At 40.4% G+C, this 19005-nt stretch overlaps 2 protein-coding genes across 2 annotated transcripts in view; one reads left to right on the plus strand and one right to left on the minus strand.

Moving 5' to 3' along the window:
- adgrd1 (adhesion G protein-coupled receptor D1) overlaps positions 1 to 11643 on the minus strand; it is a 28328-nt gene extending 16685 nt beyond the window's left edge. Inside the window, exons 1-13 of the mRNA XM_034540545.1 lie at positions 11269 to 11643; positions 11126 to 11162; positions 10632 to 10748; positions 9316 to 9438; positions 9027 to 9203; positions 7062 to 7319; positions 5896 to 5963; positions 5236 to 5385; positions 5060 to 5110; positions 3668 to 3791; positions 3217 to 3324; positions 1890 to 1965; positions 891 to 1032 (exon numbers count right to left, since the gene is read on the minus strand). Of these exons, the coding sequence (XP_034396436.1) occupies positions 891 to 1032; positions 1890 to 1965; positions 3217 to 3324; positions 3668 to 3791; positions 5060 to 5110; positions 5236 to 5385; positions 5896 to 5963; positions 7062 to 7319; positions 9027 to 9203; positions 9316 to 9438; positions 10632 to 10748; positions 11126 to 11162; positions 11269 to 11322 (1485 nt within the window). The 5' untranslated portion in view covers positions 11323 to 11643. The remainder of the gene's footprint in view (positions 1 to 890; positions 1033 to 1889; positions 1966 to 3216; positions 3325 to 3667; positions 3792 to 5059; positions 5111 to 5235; positions 5386 to 5895; positions 5964 to 7061; positions 7320 to 9026; positions 9204 to 9315; positions 9439 to 10631; positions 10749 to 11125; positions 11163 to 11268) is intronic.
- Positions 11644 to 12543: 900 nt separating this feature from the next.
- On the plus strand, positions 12544 to 18751 carry stx2b (syntaxin 2b). Its single transcript, XM_034541650.1, has 12 exons — positions 12544 to 12594; positions 12787 to 12936; positions 13036 to 13110; positions 13196 to 13295; positions 14065 to 14139; positions 14251 to 14324; positions 14646 to 14754; positions 16985 to 17058; positions 17854 to 17991; positions 18151 to 18261; positions 18434 to 18553; positions 18694 to 18751. Exons 2-11 carry the CDS (start codon positions 12904 to 12906, stop codon positions 18527 to 18529), a joined length of 885 nt encoding a protein of 294 aa, XP_034397541.1. The 5' UTR covers positions 12544 to 12594; positions 12787 to 12903; the 3' UTR covers positions 18530 to 18553; positions 18694 to 18751.
- Positions 18752 to 19005: the final 254 nt, after the last annotated feature.

The following is a 19005-nucleotide window of genomic DNA, read 5'->3' on the forward strand; positions in this document are numbered from 1 at the left end:
TTGTCACAGGAACCGCGCCAGATGATTGCAGCATAAACATTTATTTCATGAGGGAAAATGAAGGCAAACAAAGCAATATTACCATGGTTTCATGAAGCTGCATGGCTTTCATTTGTGCTCTTACGAGTAAGGGGAGAAAAACAAGGTATTGGTAATTTACTTCAATAGAAAGTGAATAATTATTGTAGGACTTAAACATAACCACATTGGTGTGGGGTTAAGTCAACTGCCTCATTAATGCTATTGTAGGAAAGTATAATATCCTATTAACACACATCATTGAGAAGAAAACGATGGCTTCAGAAATCCTGTGGATCTGCAAAAAATAAAAAATATACTGCCACGTTTTTGACTTTACAGGGAAGCAAGCTAATTCAATACACATTTTTAATTTTCAACTGCATTTCCCATGGAAAAATGGCAGCTCCTGCCATATAGCCAAAAATAAAAAATATGCTGTTCATAAAAGAAAGTTATTGTTCCATTCAAAGCGCCCTAAGTCTGCAGTTCAAATGTACATAATCAGCTTGCTTTCTGGAGGCCACATGCTTCGTAAGGCAGGCTAATGAAAACCAAAATAGGCTTCATTATTTGTGCTTGTGGTTGCCCAGCTGCACAAGCATTGGTCAGTGATAGATACTCATTTTCTTACATAAGAGAACGCCAAAAATAGAGCTGATAGATTTGATATGGGGGGGATCCCGCTACTGTAGCCACAAGCAAACCAGGGCCGTCTTTCCTCTGATAAGGTGGGTGTCCCACACCCAACAACCGCGCCAGCCAACTGGAAAAGCACTCAATGTTCCCAGTATGACTGACTCACATAGAAAGTAAATAAAGACATGAGTTAACTAAGAAGAAACTGGGGCATCATCTGGGTGGATTCTTACCAGGATGTGGGTGAGGACAATCTTGATTAGTGGCGCTCCAGAGAGGTTCACTGACAGGGCCGGGGAAGGCTCCACTTTCAGAGAGATCAGACAGCTTGCTACCTGGATCTTGTGATCCTTAAAATCAGCTGCTGCGTTAATCCTAAGTGACAAAAAATGAAAAGAGATTCGGAGAATGTAAGATAGAAAGGCAGTGTTACAGATACAAATACAAGAGAAAGAGACCAAACAAAGGAAGGTCAAGAGAGACATAATCAAATACAGTCAGATATGTCAGCAAAACACTAATCTGGTACTCACATTAACACATAAGTGTTACACACCAGCCCAGAGCACTAGCATTTAAGTGGGACTTTGATCATCTGACTATATAATTAATCACACTGACAGGCGGTGGCATTGAATCAATAGTTCAGGCAATCTGATAAGTGACATTGGGATTATACAAGCATCACCTCTCTATCGTGATACAGAGGCGACATTCTCACCCTTAGTGGGAGAGCCATATCAAAAATGATCTGTTGCAAACACCTCCAAATGTATTGTCACAAATTTAACATTTTGTACTTGAACTTCTATGAAATATAAAGTGGGAAAAAACGGTTGCTTGAATGCTGTTATTTCAGGTTTGGTAAAAAAAATAAACACTGCAGCACGAGTGGAAGATGCTGGGCCAGTGATGAGACAGTAACTGAGGAGGATAAGTAGAGCTAATAGCAGGGTGTATCAGTCAGTAGGTGGAGTGGTGAGATGAGAGATAGGCAAGAGGGCAGATAAGGCCCTGGCCCCAGGCATCAGCCGTTCTGTGAAGGGGCGCCTTAGTGCCAGTGGACCTGATTCACCACACAGGAAGTACAAAGAGAGAAGCCAAATCTTTTTTGTTGTTGAATGGCTTCAACAATTTAGTTTAGAATATATTTCTCAGCAACAAAAAAAACCTGGCCGAATCCAAAGTGGTATGATTGACTTTTCGCATTGGGTGTTTTCCTCTTCTCTTACCGGTTCTTGACAGGGCTGATCTCTTTATAGTAGTTGTGCATGTTGTGGTAAAAGAGGCCAACAATGGTGGTTTGAGCTGAAGAAAAGAAGACAACATACAGTAGTTGAACACTTTGGGCGACGGTCTGGGAATGTAATGCAGTGCCGCTAAAATGCTCACAAAGAAGGGAAGTTAATTAGTGCTGCCTTGTCGCCGCACGCTGGCACCGAGAGGCTAATAGGACAACCGAATGCTCGCACAAGGGTGAAAAGTAGAGGGCCGCAAACCACGTGGATGCTGGGAAATCTTATGAAACCTCTTCATGACTTTACCAGGAGAGCAGGGGGTCTTCCCCTCCTCTAATCTGACCTATCATCCAGCTCGGTCCCACATCAGTACTGCAAGATAAACAATGAAATTGGAGGAAATCCTTAATGGTTTTGTTCCAAATTTCAAAGGCCCTCTACCCAGGCCCCGCTGACTGGCACAACAAAAGCTCGCTGATGTCAAACAAATGTGTAAATGCTGCAGGGGAGTTTTAAACCTTCCACAAACTTATTTCGACAGAAAGCCCCTCAGCAAGTTCCCAAGAGATCTCAAGGTGGCCAGTTTGCTTGTAGAACTCTCTTAAGAAAGGAGAGCGCATAAGGTAAAAATATAATAATGTATTGCTTGCTTTCCACTTAATTGGGTTATAAAACCTCCCCTCAAGTATAGCCAGGTATTCAGAGGTATTTTGTTCTGGCTCTGTGTCAAGCAATAATACATATTTAATGTCTGATAACAGTCCTTTAATGAGTTATTAAAACAGTTTATTCTAGTGATTGTATGGCAACACAGTGCATGCAGTGATCAAGGGGAATCAAGGGAATCTGACCTGAACACAAACTCAAACAAGCAGGGTTTAATGCCCACCGTAATTACTGCTCTCCCTCACTCCACTATGTAAGTCCATTCTTTTTAATGACAGAGGAAAGTGGAGAGAAAGTGCTCTCTCTCTCTCTCATTCTTCCTGTTTTGAATAAAAGGGTAACTGCCAACATTAAAGTCATAGCTGGATTTCTACGGCGCACCATAAAGTCACACAAAAGCTCTCATGGCCTGTCCTACACTGTATGCTATTTTAGCAGTCTTAAATCTTAGCATAATAAATCACTGGCAAATAACAAGAGCCTCCAAGCTGGACCATTTTCTCTTGGCAGAATCAGACCATGATTAATGTGCTGTGCTGTAGTTGTAGTATAAGCTACTACTTTTTAGACAGAGAATCCTCAGACTATGACATGTCCACCTTGTACATCACTCAAGACATCTGAACATCTTTATTACTGTAATAGTTGCACTTACACTGTAAGGTGAAAGCCTCTCCAGGCACTGAGATGTAATTCTTGCCTTGAGTGGGGAAGCGATAATGTGGCAGGTTGTAGTTCTGTGGGAATTTCATCAGAGAGTAGTCTGTGGGGGGTCAGAGATTAGAGAAAGCAAAAACTGTTGCGATAAACAGACATAGAGGAAAGCATCAAGACCAATCTGTTTCATCAGGGGTGGATAAAAGATGTGAAGCCACCGTTGGGAGGAAGACACAAGCAAGCTTAGTGGCAAACTAAATATTATGCACAAAATAAAGAAGACCCACGCCCGTGATAGGGAGGGTGGAGGGGTTTGTCCTCTGCTTTTCTGACCCGCATGTGTCCTCTGATTAAGAAAACTAATGATGTCAGCTTGGCGCTTCATGTCCTTCTACCCTAACACACAAACTACAAACAGTGAGTCACCTTGGAGCTGACAGCATACTGACCTGCAATAAAAGATGTTCCACCAAGGGAGATGAGGGAGTTTGGGCTGGGCTCCAGGTTAGTCACCATATGTTCCATCACTCTGTCCACGGTCTCGATCAGACCGCTGACCACAGGGATGGACTGCTGCTCAACAATGACCACACGGAAACATTTTCACAGTCAACTCATAGTCGCTGCATTCAGTGTCCAGCGCTGTTTCATGGTAATCTGGTTTCACATCTTCAGATAATCGTTTGTAAAATTAAATTCTCTTCACAGGTTCCATTTACAAATTTGCTTTTCATGGTGAGTGTGTCTTCTGTGGCTATGGAGGGAGCTTTCCAAGGTCTAAGAAAAATAATCGTGATCATGAAATCTGCATAAACTCAGCCCGAAAGCCAGTGCTACAAATCAGGGAGAAATATGTCAGCATTACCAGATAGAAAGGAACAACGACCTGATGGTTTGGTTTGCGTTATGGCAAAAGCAGAATCCAGTGTTTTAAAGAAGTGCCGTAAACTTCTATTCTCCCTTATGACCAGCAGGGGACGACTCCTCTGGTTGCAAACAAAGGTCTGATTCCATAGAGGTCTATCAGAAAATGACTCTACTTATCACTTGATTTATTACCTCAGTAAACATTGTAAAATTAATTTATGGTCTCATCCTCTAGTTTCAAGTCTGTGTGTGTCTATGTTCATTTAGTAAATCTTAGTCCCATTTAGCGGCCACCGTGGCTACAAATGACAATTAGGTGATACTGCTTAATGCTAAGATACTTTTTAGCAGTTAGCTATAATACTAAGCCAAGAAAAAGTAGCACATATGGACTAACTTAGATCTAGTACAACAAAAATGAGCACAGCATACAAAGCCATATGATGTAGATTTAAAATCTTGATAAAAAGAGAAATTTTTCTTACACTCAGCATGAATCTGATCAGAGACGGTAATCACAAGGAGTTTGACTGTAGATAATGTCCCAAGTTGTTGCGTTCTCAAACGTGAACATCTGTTTCAGATTGCTCCTACTAAAACAAGCACGCTTGCTCTGTGAACTCAATGTGCTGGAACCCCACATTTGCTCAAAATGCCGTTCTTCCGTTTGTATATAAGAGCCTGGAGATTATGCCGGGTGAGTGTACAGTTAAGGAGGCTCCAACTTTACATTCAAAGCATTGTGTTGTCGCGCATTTTATAGTCAGCAGTGCTGTCTTCACCACTGTTGACTGCATACTAAAATCCTGTGTGGGTAAACTGCCAGGTACTGTTATTGCTGCGGGCCCCTATTGTGCCAAAATATGCAGTGTTAAAATTTCAAACTCAAGGACTTGGATTAAAGCATTCACCAAATTGCATGTTTCATTATGCCATGTTTGAACATTGCACAACAACTGTGTGAACTCATTTACCTCTGGCAACCCTGGAGAGGAGAGCACTTCTTCCACACTTTTGAGAAAAGCCTGGAAGGAAGAAAATGGACATCACGGAACTGTTGCATCATATGTGTCTATGTGTGAACTGGTTTTGAAAGTGTAACAGTGTGTGTGTGTGTGTGTGTGTGTGTGTGTTGGAATGTGCTCTAGACCTGTGTGAGGTTGTTGGCAGTGTTGTGAGGAATGGTCCTATTGGGCAGCGCCTTAAGGAAGCCCAACACCGGTAAGGACTCTGCACCCTGGAAGCTTTGGCCCTCCTCTTGCTGGCCTCTGACGACAGGAGGACTCACTTCAGGGGTGCTCTGGGGAGACAACACATCAGGCATCAAATTAAGTATACAATCAGGAGGTGGTTTCCGACGGAGCAATCATTTCCAAAATACACAGGATGCTAAGTGACTGAGTTTGAGAAATTCTCTTTGGACAAATGATTCAGTGTTTTTCAGCAGAGTGCCCTACAGGGAGCCATTTTGTGCGTACTGTTTAGCAGCTGTCTCCACTTTCTTTATTTCTGTATCCGTTTTCTACCTCCAAAGCCCTTTAATAAACAGGATGGATCTGTTCACATGTGCTCTCAATATCCTTTTTGTTCAGCTCCTCTAACTTCAAAAGTAAAGAACAGCTCAATAAGCAATACACTGTTGTCAATGTCCCCAAAACAGTTTGCAAATTGTTCTATGCACATCATTTCTATGTTGATACTATATTTGTGAACAAATTATTCAAACATGTAGTTTATGCAATTAGATGTAGGTATCACATCTGTTTTTCTTTACCAAAGGAACTTGCAAAGTCAGAGTTGACAAACTTACAGCTGTTGGTGCAGTTGAAGTGGCTTCTTTGGAGACTCTGGGTGTTGTGGCAGACACCATGGCCTGGCCTAGAAAAGACGTAACAAAGGGGACTATTACGATGTGTAAGGGTGTAAGGAACCACCCTGGTGACATCTATATTTTGTGTTAAATATTATAGTTTAGATCCCCTTTTTTTAAGCATTTTTGGTATCAGATCTTTGTTTGAACCTAAATGTGCGAAGCTGCTGTAATGCAGCTGGGTTTTATCAGCTTACAGTTTATGAGGCTGAACTATGCCCAGTAATGAAAGGAGATATATTACAACCTCCACAAAACGGGGATCATCAACAGCCACTAGCTTCTGTACAGATACATTTGATGTTTTTGTTGTTGTTTAAGAAAAAACGCACTAACTAGCTCACATAAAATGACCATATATGGACCTACATTAGAGGTATAAGTCTGAACCATTCCTGCTCTTCTTTGGTTCAATGCAACATTTTATAGGAGTGCGCTGCAGAAGTAAAAATATTTTTCTGTAACCATAACAGTTGGGCTCTTTGCGTCTGGTAATGGTCTCTGGAATATACTGCTTTTGGTAACTACTTCAGAGAAATAATTAAGGCAGCGTTATCTTTATGCTTCATACATTGTGAGCAGTTGAATCTCTAATAGTGCACAGTGTTAGTTTTCATACTTAAACCATCTTTAATTATCACTAATCAGTATGCTTCACATGCAACAAAAGAAGATTCTGCCTAAAGGTTCTGACCATATGTCAGACTACAGTGAAATGTATTAATATGTATTATCACACGGCATAATTATTTTATTTATAAGTTCTCATAAATGTCAACATGGTTTGGCACTCTACTGACCAAACAAGGTTAACAGTGAAGAGTCAGAGTTTGTTGTCCTCCTACCTGTCAAATTAAATCAGAATGATCCCTGCGACCCAACACGCCTCTGCACTCTTCTAAACACTTATAAGGCAGAACTATGTGAGCCAAGTTATAGCAGAAGGTCATGATAATGTTTTCGGCAAGAATGTAGTGAGGACAAGGAAGAAAATTGCTTTATAACCCATTTCCTCTGAGCAGCGTCGAGAAGGAGGACGCATCATAATAGATATACCACATCGTAGAATTAAGTAAAACACTTTCTAGTAGAGCGAGGTGTCCTACCTATGGCTGCACTGTAGTAGAGCAAGATCTCGTTAGGAGGAAGGGCCCTTTCCCAGATGACAAACTCGTCGAAGGCGCCGGTTACATAGTGACCATATGCTCTGTCGTTGCCAGTTCCAATGACAAGGTCAGGATAGAGGTTACCATAGGTCTCTGAGACACTGCCAGCTGTGTCACCAGCAGTGAAGGTCCCGTTGATGTAGACCTCCAGACCATCCTTTTTTGTCCATGTGAAGAGAATGTGCGTCCAGTAAGGCCCTGAAAAAGGAAGCAGACTACTTAAACAGTATTGTAGTGATTTATGTAAAATTGCACTGCAAATGTTCAGTCAATGGAAGAGAGGGTGATTAGAGCAAAAGAAAGAGAATGATCAAAAACTGTACAGGATACATTAATTCAGCTATCAATATGGCTTTTTATATGAAATTGTTTTTGTTGTTCATGCTGATAGTGACGTAATGGACCGTTACCACTCTAACTCTTTTAGGGTGCTTACTTGTGATCATTTTCATCACATAGGCTATTAATCTGCAGATTATTTTCTTGATTAGCGTCAATAATTTATTTTTTATAAAATGTCCAAAAGTCATGAAAAATGTTTATTGTAGTTTCCTATATGGTTACACATTACAATTGCTTGTTTAGTACAAACAACAATCTAAAGACCAGACGAAGCATTAACAGTCCACAGTTTGCAATGTTCCCCATTGTAGTATGGAATGTTAGCATGCTCACATAATAACACATAACACAAAGTACCACTGAGTCTGTCATTCGTTCTGCAGATTCATCTAAGTTATTACAATTCATCGAGAAGGAAGCTAACGTTAACTGAAAACGTTGCTAATTGCTAATCAAAATAGTTGGCGGTCAGGTTAATTCACTTCCTGATGAGCTCATGAAATGGTGGGCTCTTAGTTTCAGCTCAAAACATTGTATTTCCTTGTTGTGTTATGACAGAGAGTAAATACTGTGTAGCAACACAAACTTGAGGTCATGTCTGTTCTGTTCCTGCAAGCTCTCTCCACTCAGTTTTACAATACAAAGAACCTACTTCCCCCTTGCAGCTCTGAAGTAAATTGACAAAGAGGGGAGTCCCATTAGGCAACACATCTGAAAACACTTCCACCAGCAGAGCAAAACACATCTGAGTTGCAGTTAGAATATAAACCATGTGTGCCAAAGACCCATTTACATGTTTTAACCCTCTAGATTTTTTTATGCAGAGAGATGTATAATGTTACATTCTCAGCTTTCAGTTATAACTATATTTGGTCCCAGTGCATCTACAGGTTGAATCTATCACCAAAGCTTTTCCTGACACTTTTCTAGGAACTGACAGATGTCCTGACACTTTGACATGACACACATATGAGACCCAGATGACGTTTGATTCTCTGTAACTGAACATTAAAATCTAAATTGAGTTATGACACCCAAGCACACAACCGTGAGTAACTGCAGCAAAAACAAAGATGACAGAGGACATTTGAGAACAAAATAATGTCCGTAAACGTTTCACGTGACATTAACCCTCGTGTTTATTTCTCTCCATTTTGTCAAAACAGTTTCATCTCATTTAAATCCAATTTTTATTTTCAGAATTCAATTCAAAGTATTGGTCACACTCTGACTGTTATGTTTCAAATTTCATCTAACTTAATCACCAAATAATCTTGTAGCCTATTTAGGAAGAAAATAACCGCATTTCATTAACGGTCCATAATAATTGGATGTTTTGTGATACAGCAAAAGATTTATGAAATGTATCCTCGACTTGCCAAATCAACTGTCTGCGGCTATGTCTGGTTTCAGTTAACCAAACGATGAACGCAATTACATAACAATTTATGGTTGAAGACAAAAACATATATATTTCCGAGACCAAAATACATTCCTCATGTGTGCCGATGGGGAATAATGTGACTAAAAGAACACTGGCAAAGGCAAATTCATCCGCAGTACCTGGGACTTTAATGTTGGCCTTCCATCGATGGTTGTTGCCTCTAGTGTAAAACTCAACATATCCTCCAATGGGATTGGTATAGACAGAGAAGCCATTGGAGATAACTTTCCCTCCAGAGGCTACAGCAAAACGGGACTCTGCCTCGTGGTTTTTCCAAAAAAAGGAGAAGGTAATCCCTGGAGAATGATAGAGAGATGAAAACTCACCTGCAGCCATCAATACAAGAGACTCAAATGGTCATTTTTTGTTTTGCCAAATTATCATATGCATAAACTACAGTACACTCACCCTCTGGACCACACCATGTAGGATCACTAATACAAGAGTTCTGGTAGTTTCCAAAGTGGAGAAATGTACCGCCGTTATCTCCATTTAGAAAGATGCCTTTGTTCACCATTCCCTCAACAATATCTGCAGCCAAGCACAAATCAGTGGCATCATTTCGCTTGAAGATTATGAGCAGTGTCTGTTAGCCAGGGGGTCTATAGGGTTTCCACTCAAGTGCCAAAATATTCCAAATGTTTAGTTCTCTGTTCAACAAATCCAAGTACCCAAATGTTCTTAGCAGTTCATTTCTTTGCTTATGCAACTGATGAACATGAAAGTTTTACAGCCTTCTATGTATCTCATAAAATAATATACAAAGGTATTAAACAAGTGGCTTGCATGCTAATAAAAGCTAATGAACAATACAAAATATTTAAAAGGCTCATAATTCTTTATTTGTGCCGAATGGACAAAAAACTCAACGAACAAACTGAACAACTGAAACGTATGTAGACACAGAGAGGACAACAGAGAGCGACAGGTGATGCATAAATGAATTTCAGTGAGCGGAAAGTGATTGATCCTCACCTACTGTTGCAGAAATGTTAGTGTAGGCAGAGTCATTGGTATACACATAGGAAGAGTTATGGGAGGAAGGGAGCACAGTGTGGTTGTGGATTCTGAGAGCTGGACAAAGACAACGGAGAGAAACAGTGATTCACACCTATATAGACACATAACAGGACACAAGAGAACAGTGAGAGGAAGACAACAGGAGGGACGTGGTGTGCAGGTATGAGACAGAGTGATGCTGAGCTGATTGCACAGTGGCAGCACTCAAAGAGTTTCAGCTCTTCTCCTCTTCACTTGAGGATTTTCTTGAACTCAAGAGTGACTCCACATCATACTCAAGTCTATACCTGATCCCTCTTCAACTTTAACATTTTCATAAAACCTTGCACCGACTTATGGAGGGACTACAAGGCTGCAAAATCTATGCTCTAAGAGCAGAATAATGATCTATTGCCTACATTTCTTTACTTATTTTTCAAACATTTACCACCTCCATATTATTGGGATAATGCATATAAAGCATTGCAGAATTTAACATCATAAGTTACGTCACACACCAGATATTCTGTTCTACAATTTCAGTAATAAATCTGACTTTATGATATGAACACTCTGAAAACAGCAGCACATTTAAAAAGCACAATGGCTGTGACTGGAAGGTGGGTGGTGAAAAAAAAAGAAGCTTAAGCCCATGCAAAGAGCAAGACATTTAAGTGGTGCATTCCCATGAGTATGTACACGTCTCTTTGCATGTATGCACATACTTATGTTACTTCCGTTAACATAACCTGGTCTGTTTCCAATCTGGTCCCACAGTTCATGAATTCCATCCACAGCGTCGAGAGGCCAATAATGTGAGGCCGTGGCCAACACCTGCAGGCCTGGACGGAGAGTTTACGGGTAAACAAGCATCCACAAAGGGCTCCCCCCCCCCAATCAAGCTGGGTCCCATTACTCAAAATGTATTTTCCTGGCACTCCGTTTTGGATTTTAGGGGGATTAAAAGATTGATAATAACGAATTCAACAGCTGTTAAAGTTATACAAACTATTGTGGTTAATGAGTAGGTAAGTGAACTAATAATAATAAATAACATTATCTGGTTTGGCAGTGAGCAGACGGTAAAACACTTTTTCACTTCACATTGTATTTCAGATCGCACAGATGTTTAATGTAATCTTATTTAAATTTGGAAATTTAAAACAGCATAGAAAACTGAAAGCAATCGCACCACCACTCATACAAAATGCATTACTACCTGGATGCTTTGCAGGTTGTACCACTTGAGCATAAACCTGTAAAGAAATAAAATGTATAACGATGCCATACAAGAGATGAACAGGCATGTGAATAATATGAAAGGATGAAGTGAAAATGTGTTGCATGTGTGTATGAGCTTACCTTAATACAGGAGACAAAAGCTGTAAAAAGGTGAATTTGAAAAGAAAATTCCATATTTTTTGTCAAAATGTACCATAAACAGTCTTTTCTAAAACAGCAGTTAAATCCCCAAATAAAGATGAATCCAGGTGGAGTCACTCATTATTCCAAGAGATGAAAACTTTTGATCAGTCCAGTTTCCAAACTTAAAATTACTGATAAATAATAAACAGTACTAGAACAAAATAAAAGAATCAATTTAGTCTTCTGAAGTTTCTCTTCTCATAATAAAAATCTGAACACCAACTTCCATGCAGAAAACTGTAATCCGTCGTGAGTCCTACAGTGAACTATTACTTGTTTCTTTGACTTTCTGTAGCTGCATCTGGAAATGGCAAGAAGCAGAGAAGCTCTGTGCTGGCTTGTTGGACCGAACGTGGGAATTGCAAAGCGTGATGTCATTTTTGGATATTCCGAGGAGGGGCGTTGGAACTGGTCGTAAATGGCATTTCACTTGTGCGTAATTGGAGATTGCGCACGGAATTAATGAGATCAGGATCTGCAGTATGCGACCCACAATGCTGTTTAGATAAAAGATGCGCATTAACATGCGGACTTGTGGTTTCGATATTGGGTTAAATTACAGGACAACACCCCGGACTCATGCGAACAACAGGGACGCTCTTTCCGGAGGGCTGGCAGACCCAGAGATCACTGGAGTCGCACAGATATATCGTATCTGCAACACACATTATTACAACATAGCAATATAATGTTTATGAGTGACCTGGGGGGTTTAGTTTGCCTTCTTTTAAACCACTTATTTTACTAAATAATCTTAAGAAAGTCGCTCACATTTGGTGTTTTCTTGTGTTACTTTTTGCAAGTGAGATACTGATGGTTAGGAGGAAACCAACAGGTGGAGGAGTCATCAGAACCCCTTCTAGTCCCGTTACAAGCTGCCAAGGCCAATTTACATACCAAGGTAGATAGCGCCACCGTGTGGTTAGATTGCCAAGAGATTCATGTTTATCTATTCATTCTTATTATTTATACCATATCATATAACTGTCTAGTGGTACTGTAACAGACTGTACTTAGGTGGAGTTTGTAATAGAGGAAATATGTTTCCTCGTGATGGATCACTTCTCCGATCAAATGTAAGCGAGGGTGGAACTAGATTCTCCCCCGAGACACAGAGTGAGAGAGAGAGAGAGGGGAAGAGAGAGAGAGAGAGAGAGAGAGAGAGAGAGAGAGAGAGAGAGAGAGAGAGAGAGAGAGAGAGAGAGAGAGAGACAGAGAGAGGCGGGTCCCTGAGAGATATTGTGGATCTGTTACGCTTGTGAGGTGAGAAATATTGAGTAGAACAGAAACACCGTCAGTTTAGACTTTTAGCGCCTTTATTATTTTATAACTGTTTTGTAGACATTTTTTTTTTGTGCTAGTTTTGCTAGAATTACAACTTTTTGTTGACTCTTCCTCTATTTCTGCCGCCTTGATCACGCTGCTGACGTTGGCCTCCTGTGTTTCTCCTTTCAGTTATTCGACAGTCTGAAGCCGAGTGCACAGTAAGCTGGAACCATGTTGCTCTACACACGGAGGCTGAGAGGATGACCCAGCGGGTGTTTTACTAGAATTATCTGGGCAGAAGGACGAATGATGAAGGACCGACTGGTGGAACTGACTGCGGTGAGTCTGCTTTCTTGCTTTAATGCGTTCAACTGGACAGGTTCAACATGCTGGCATCACTACAAGTCACTCACATCTTTTCTTTGTACACCCGTTCAGGGTACATCACGAGCAGAGGAGGATGTCACAGTCGCAGTGGACAGAGATGGCTTCATGGAGAGCTTTTTCAGAAGGGTGGGTTTCACTGCAACTCCAAGGATGCGCACAGGTTTGGGAGCCGCCATGATTCAAGACACTAATGTGTTATTGATTGATTTAGGTGGAAGAAGTCAGAGGACTTATCGATAAGATCTCCTACCAAGTGGAAGAGGTGAGGAAGATGCACAGCATGCTCCTGTCTGCACCCCACCCAGATGAAAGTAAGTGTGTGTGTCTTTATAAATAATTTGGATAAAGGCAGAGAGCAAATTTCAATTGTGACATGTTTGTTGTTTTCACGGATTCATGTGTGCATTCATTTGTACTCACAACTGCTCTGCTGCAGGTTGACTTTCACAGAGTGAAAATGTCTCACTTCCTTTGTTACATTCTCCTCCTCATTGTAAATAAATGGCTGCCCAGCCGGAAACCTGTGAAGGAAACAACTAATTTTCCCCCCCAAAATGCACAAACCATTGTAGTTCAGGCTCTGCTTTGTTCTATCAGGAACCTTTAAACCGCCATGGGTTCAAACATGCTGCCATTTGCAGATGTTTACAGACACCGGTGTATTATGTACATTATTTCTTAGTAATCTTACATTTCTAAAGTATTTCCAATGATTCAAAGCTCTATAAGAGTCAGAGCAGTGTTACTACTGGGTTTACTCAGTTCCTGGCTTTGTTCAGTGTGTGAGCCTCAAGACCCTGACAAAGAGCCAGTTTACAAAACCATGGCATCATCCGTGATTATGTTTAATGTAACACAGCACAGTGCTTTAAGATCCATGACGCTGAAATGGTCACTGGGTAAAAGAAACAAAGAGCGTTGTGCTCTGTGACCTCTGCAATATTGCCACCGGGTTGTTGCCAAGTAACAATACTAAATCACAGTAAATCCAATATTTACATGTGAGAGAGGCGCAGTGATTATTTTTCCTCATCAACAAACCAAGTAACCAACGAGTTTCCTATTTGTGTTGGTGTGAAGGCACAAAGGACCAACTGGATGCACTGACCAACAATATCAAAGGCAATGCCAACGTGGTGCGAACTAAACTGAAATGTGAGTTGAACTATGATGTGATTTGTCATCACACTTATTCATTGACTTCACCTTACAAACGCTGATGCTGTCTGCTGCCGTGTAACATGTCATAACGCTCTCTCCCTGAAGCCATGCAGCACAGTATGCCCAAAGACGATGGAGCTAACAGATCCTCTGTTGACATCAGGATCCAGAAAACGCAGGTGAGGAAACAGATTGATATCCCGCTCACACATGATCAGTGTGACATCATCAGCCATCGGTCAGTTGTACACAAACATCAGGAGGAAAATGTTTTTGTATAGGTGTATCCACGATGTAGACAAATACGGAACATTATTCACTGTGAAATTCCCAAATTGTCATATTTGGCATTGTATTTCTTTAGTTTGAAAGTACTTTTGAACTGCGCAGAGAATTACCCTTTACAACACACTTTTAATTCCACATCTTGTACAGAACTGCTTTCAGGGCTGTTTAGTCATAATAGTCTGAATGCACTCTGTGTTTTCACTTGTCCTCAGTACACAGTGCTGTCCAGGAAGTTTGTGGAGGTCATGACCCAGTACAATGAGACTCAAGTGTCCTTTCGGGAAAGAAGCAAAGGAAGGATCCAGAGACAGCTGGAGATAAGTAAGTGAAAAAATCATGGACCCCCTAAACCCAGGAATTATGGACTATATTTATAGAGTAGTCTTTGAAGCTTTGAAGTAATCATAATGGATGTAAATTGCCACTACAAACAGGAAGTACTCCTGTTTTTGTTAACACATCTTGTTGACACAATTTGTAAATCTAGAGATAAAAGAGTGACAAATAAAACCTTGAAGCTGTGTAAGGACAGGATTCACCGGCTTCCTCTCTGCTTTGCTGGACTAACAGACACCAGCAGGATCTTCTTAGATTTCTTCTACAGAAAACAGTCATAATTGATCTCATCCAAACACTGGATTTTCATTGTTTTATGAGTTTTAATGGAACTTAAATGAGCATAAAATACATAAATGGCAAGAGTTAGTTACTGACAAACCAGAATGAATGAAAATGTCATTATTAATAGGATGGGTAAAATAGAAGCATCCAAGAATCTCCTCTGTAAGTAAGTATAAAAGTGTATTAGCATTCATACAAGCTAATTAATTTTAACTTGGTATTTTCCACCATGTTCAGTCATCTCTGTTCACAATTACAGTGACAAACAAATGTATATAGTGCACTGTATTGTGCACATGAAAAACACGAGACAATATAACAAGAACAAAATGGGACTGTCTCTCACGGTCCCTGCGGCCAGCATTAATGAGCGGCTCTAGTTCGCCACACTGCAAATGGAAGAGCCTGATACTGGAGACGCCTTGTTGTGTTTGTGTTGCCTGGGAAACGGGCAGAGTGCTCAGCGGCCAGTGTAACAGTAGTTCACCTGTCTTCGACACGGCCACATGAACCTGTCTGTGCTGTCGTGGACTTACACTATTTATTTACGTCATTCAGAAGTGATACTTTTTTGCTCGATGTGTATTGATGTGTTGTAATGGCGAGGTGTTTTTCTGTGTTTGGCTCTGGCGCTCTGGTGAATATTACAACAGGTGTGTGACATACAGTAAGCACAGAGATCGGCCTCTCCAGGGAGTTGCACAACAGGAGAAAAAGAGATCCAGAAAAAGAGCTATGCTCAAGCTTTCGGTTTATAGAGTCTCAACAGCTGTTTGTCTGTGAGGGCTGCTGGTTTCCTTGTTCCTCAGACACTTCTAATCAGAGTCACATTTACAACCCCCGCTGATGAGTGCTTTGTTAAATGTTCCACTGAGATTTGTTGGTCAGTATTATAAAAACATGTTCACAAGAGTCATCTTAACTTCAATAGCAACCCTAAGTGTTATTTCACATTAGTCTTAACTTACTGTTACATTAAATAATACATACATCACTACTTGGGGAAAAGCTAGCATTGTGTTTGTAGCTGTGTCTCCAGGCTGGATAACAGAGACACCATTTGTCTTCTCCTCACACAGCTTGCTTTATACAGAGATGTATTACCCTGGAATTAAGCACACAACAGTATATATTGTACAGACCCTTTGTTGTTTACATTCTCGACATTATTGCATGAGAGAGCTTTGTCTAGTAAATGTCAGAGTTGAGTTTTTATGTTTTTAAAAGCATGCCACGAGAATGATGAACTCAAGTCCCTTATTAAAACAGGATGCGTCAGATAGTCTTTTAGTCAAAGACAGCTGTTTAAACCATAACCAAAAGTTATAGGCAACTAGTTATCTGATAAGTAATAGATCACGAGAGATCAGTCCACTGGCGTTCTAGATCTACGTAATCTTTATTACATGTGTTATATACATACAGGTACATACATGACATTTGACCTCTGCATTTAACCCATCCATCAGTGTCTCGCTCAAGAACACTTCGACATGCGGACAGTAGGAGCCGGGGGTTGATCCTTGTGGTCAAAGGACAGCCCGCTCTACTCACTGAGCACAGCTGCCCCTAAAAATGTTATTGATAGATACTGAATCTAAGGTCCAGAGCAAGAATAAAATGGCATGAGGGTGGTGTCATATTAAACCTCAAAACTCAATTTTCTCCAAACAAGCTGTCAGAAGCCGTTTCAGGACACAATTCACAGAACTGTAAATTATATATTATTTTTTCAAATTCCACATCATGCTTCTATTCCAGTTTCTGTGTGTTTTGGAACGACGGTCTTAAAGATGGCCTGATCAGGGCCCTCTTTAGATCTAGCATCTAGTCTTATTTGAAGGTCATTACAAAACATTTGGACGTATATAAACAGGAGGTAGGTTCTGTTCATTGCTGGATAATCATTGTCTGTTATTTATTATTTTAGCTGGAAGATTGACCACCAATGAAGAACTAGAGGGCATGTTAGAAAGTGGAAATCCATCTATCTTCACATCTGATGTAAGTTTTCTCTTAAGCTTCACTGTGCAGCACTGTGACCCTACCTCTCTTTTGAGGATGCTAATACGTTGGCAGGGCTGGAAGGGAAAACATATTACACCAGTGCATTACACGGGCAACCTGTCACGTTGAGGATTGATTTGAAAATGATTGTACTTTTTAAAAATCTTTGATTTCTTATCTGAGGATATTCGAAACCATTCCCTTTTCTTGTCTAGCGCTAGCTGGCTCAATGTGCCAAAAAGGACCAAAAAGTGCCAAAGGTTGCCCGCTTCAAGATTTTTTTTCACCAAAGGTTTAGAAAAAAACTCCCATCACAATTAAAACAAGCAACTTCTCTTCAGAAAAAACTCTAAACTTATTTTTACAATGTTGCTTTAATGTAATTCCACTGTTCTATAAGACATTGTTATTATTTTATGTTTATTTTATATTTATTATACTTGTTTTTTATAGTAATATTATCATATTAAGTATCTCTTTAGGATATTATTTTGCTCTTTGTTTCCCCTATTTTTAATACCTGTGTTATTGATTTATTTATTATGTAAAGCCTTTTGAGCTGCATGGTATGTTATGATAGGTGTGTATTATAGGATACTATTGTTGCAGGGTTAAAAGCTATTACGGCCATCTAGTGGTGGAGGAAGAGTAAATCATTTCATTTGGGGTGGGGGAGTGTGCTGCCAGGCACGGACACACACACACACACACACACACACACACACACACACAAACAGCAGGCAGCATTTGTTTGGTGTATTTGGATTAATTATTTTACCTTCTCTCCCTCAGATCATTTCTGATTCCCAGATCACACGTCAGGCCCTGAGTGAGATAGAGTCCCGACATCAGGACATCATGCGTCTGGAGTCGAGCATCAAAGAGCTCCATGCGATGTTCATGGACATGGCAATGTTGGTAGAAACTCAGGTAACAGTTAGATCTAAGTGGAGAGGTTCATGTAAATTATACTCTTTAGTTAGTCAACGTCTAATAGGTTATGCTTTGTGATACTTCCTCACACCTCACAGGTGTACCAGTTTCTTTACTTATACCACCAAGACAATATTCAGATTCTGTCATTTACAGGGCGATATGGTGAACAACATCGAGAAGAACGTCTCCAATGCAGCCGAATACATATGTAGTGCAAAGGAAGAGACCAAAAAAGCAGTGAGATACCAGAAAAAATCCCGGAGGGTATGTGTTCCTTTCTGATTCTGTGTTGCTAAATCGTAAACTAGTAAATGTCAATTGTACAGAATATCACATGTGACCACTTAAGACTACTGCATTAATCTGTTTATAGCCTTTTTATTGATACCCTACTTTTAATTGACGTTCAAATAACACCCTCTTCTTCACTCGACAGAAATACATTATCCTTGCCTTTGCTCTGTTGATCCTGCTTGCTGTCATTGCACTAATTGTTGGCCTGTCTGTTGGACTAACCAAACCTCCTGTTTGAAAACTACTGTGATCACTGCGTGAGGTAACACACCATCCACAACTTCCATTCCTTAAACACCACATCCAACCATCTAGATATCCAGGAAGTCATTCACTCATTTAGCCGTTTATTGGTTCAGAGGATATGAAATGAATTTGTCTCTTTCCTTCTCTTTTTGACAGAAACTACTCGGCCTTATCATGTGTGTGGCCGCAGGTTCACTCCTTTTACTCATCATAATAGTTGGAGTCTTTGAGTCATGAGTCACATCATCACAGCAGTCAGCTGTATGCGGCTCCAGTAGTGATGAAACAAAGAACGACTTCATAATTAGACAACAATAAGTCATTCACTATCCAGGAGCATTACAGAGGGGATCTCTTGACCGCACTGAAGTAAGTATAATGTGTGTGATCCACTTTGCACCAGTAACATCAGACCTCATGATATACTGTACTGGAGCAATTCTGTACTGTACAGCTAGAACAAAGCAT

The sequence above is a fragment of the Cyclopterus lumpus genome, chromosome 9 (assembly GCF_009769545.1).
Source record: "Cyclopterus lumpus isolate fCycLum1 chromosome 9, fCycLum1.pri, whole genome shotgun sequence".
In the NCBI taxonomy this organism is placed as follows: domain Eukaryota; kingdom Metazoa; phylum Chordata; class Actinopteri; order Perciformes; family Cyclopteridae; genus Cyclopterus; species Cyclopterus lumpus.

Excerpts from the sequence above, each read along its gene's own strand:
- stx2b (XM_034541650.1), top strand. The coding sequence starts at position 12,904 with ATGATGAAGGACCGACTGGTGGAACTGACTGCG. Across the intron at positions 12,937-13,035 it reads GACTGGTGGAACTGACTGCG|GGTACATCACGAGCAGAGGA; the intron begins GTGAGTCTGCTT and ends ACACCCGTTCAG. Across the intron at positions 14,755-16,984 it reads CCAGAGACAGCTGGAGATAA|CTGGAAGATTGACCACCAAT; the intron begins GTAAGTGAAAAA and ends TTATTATTTTAG.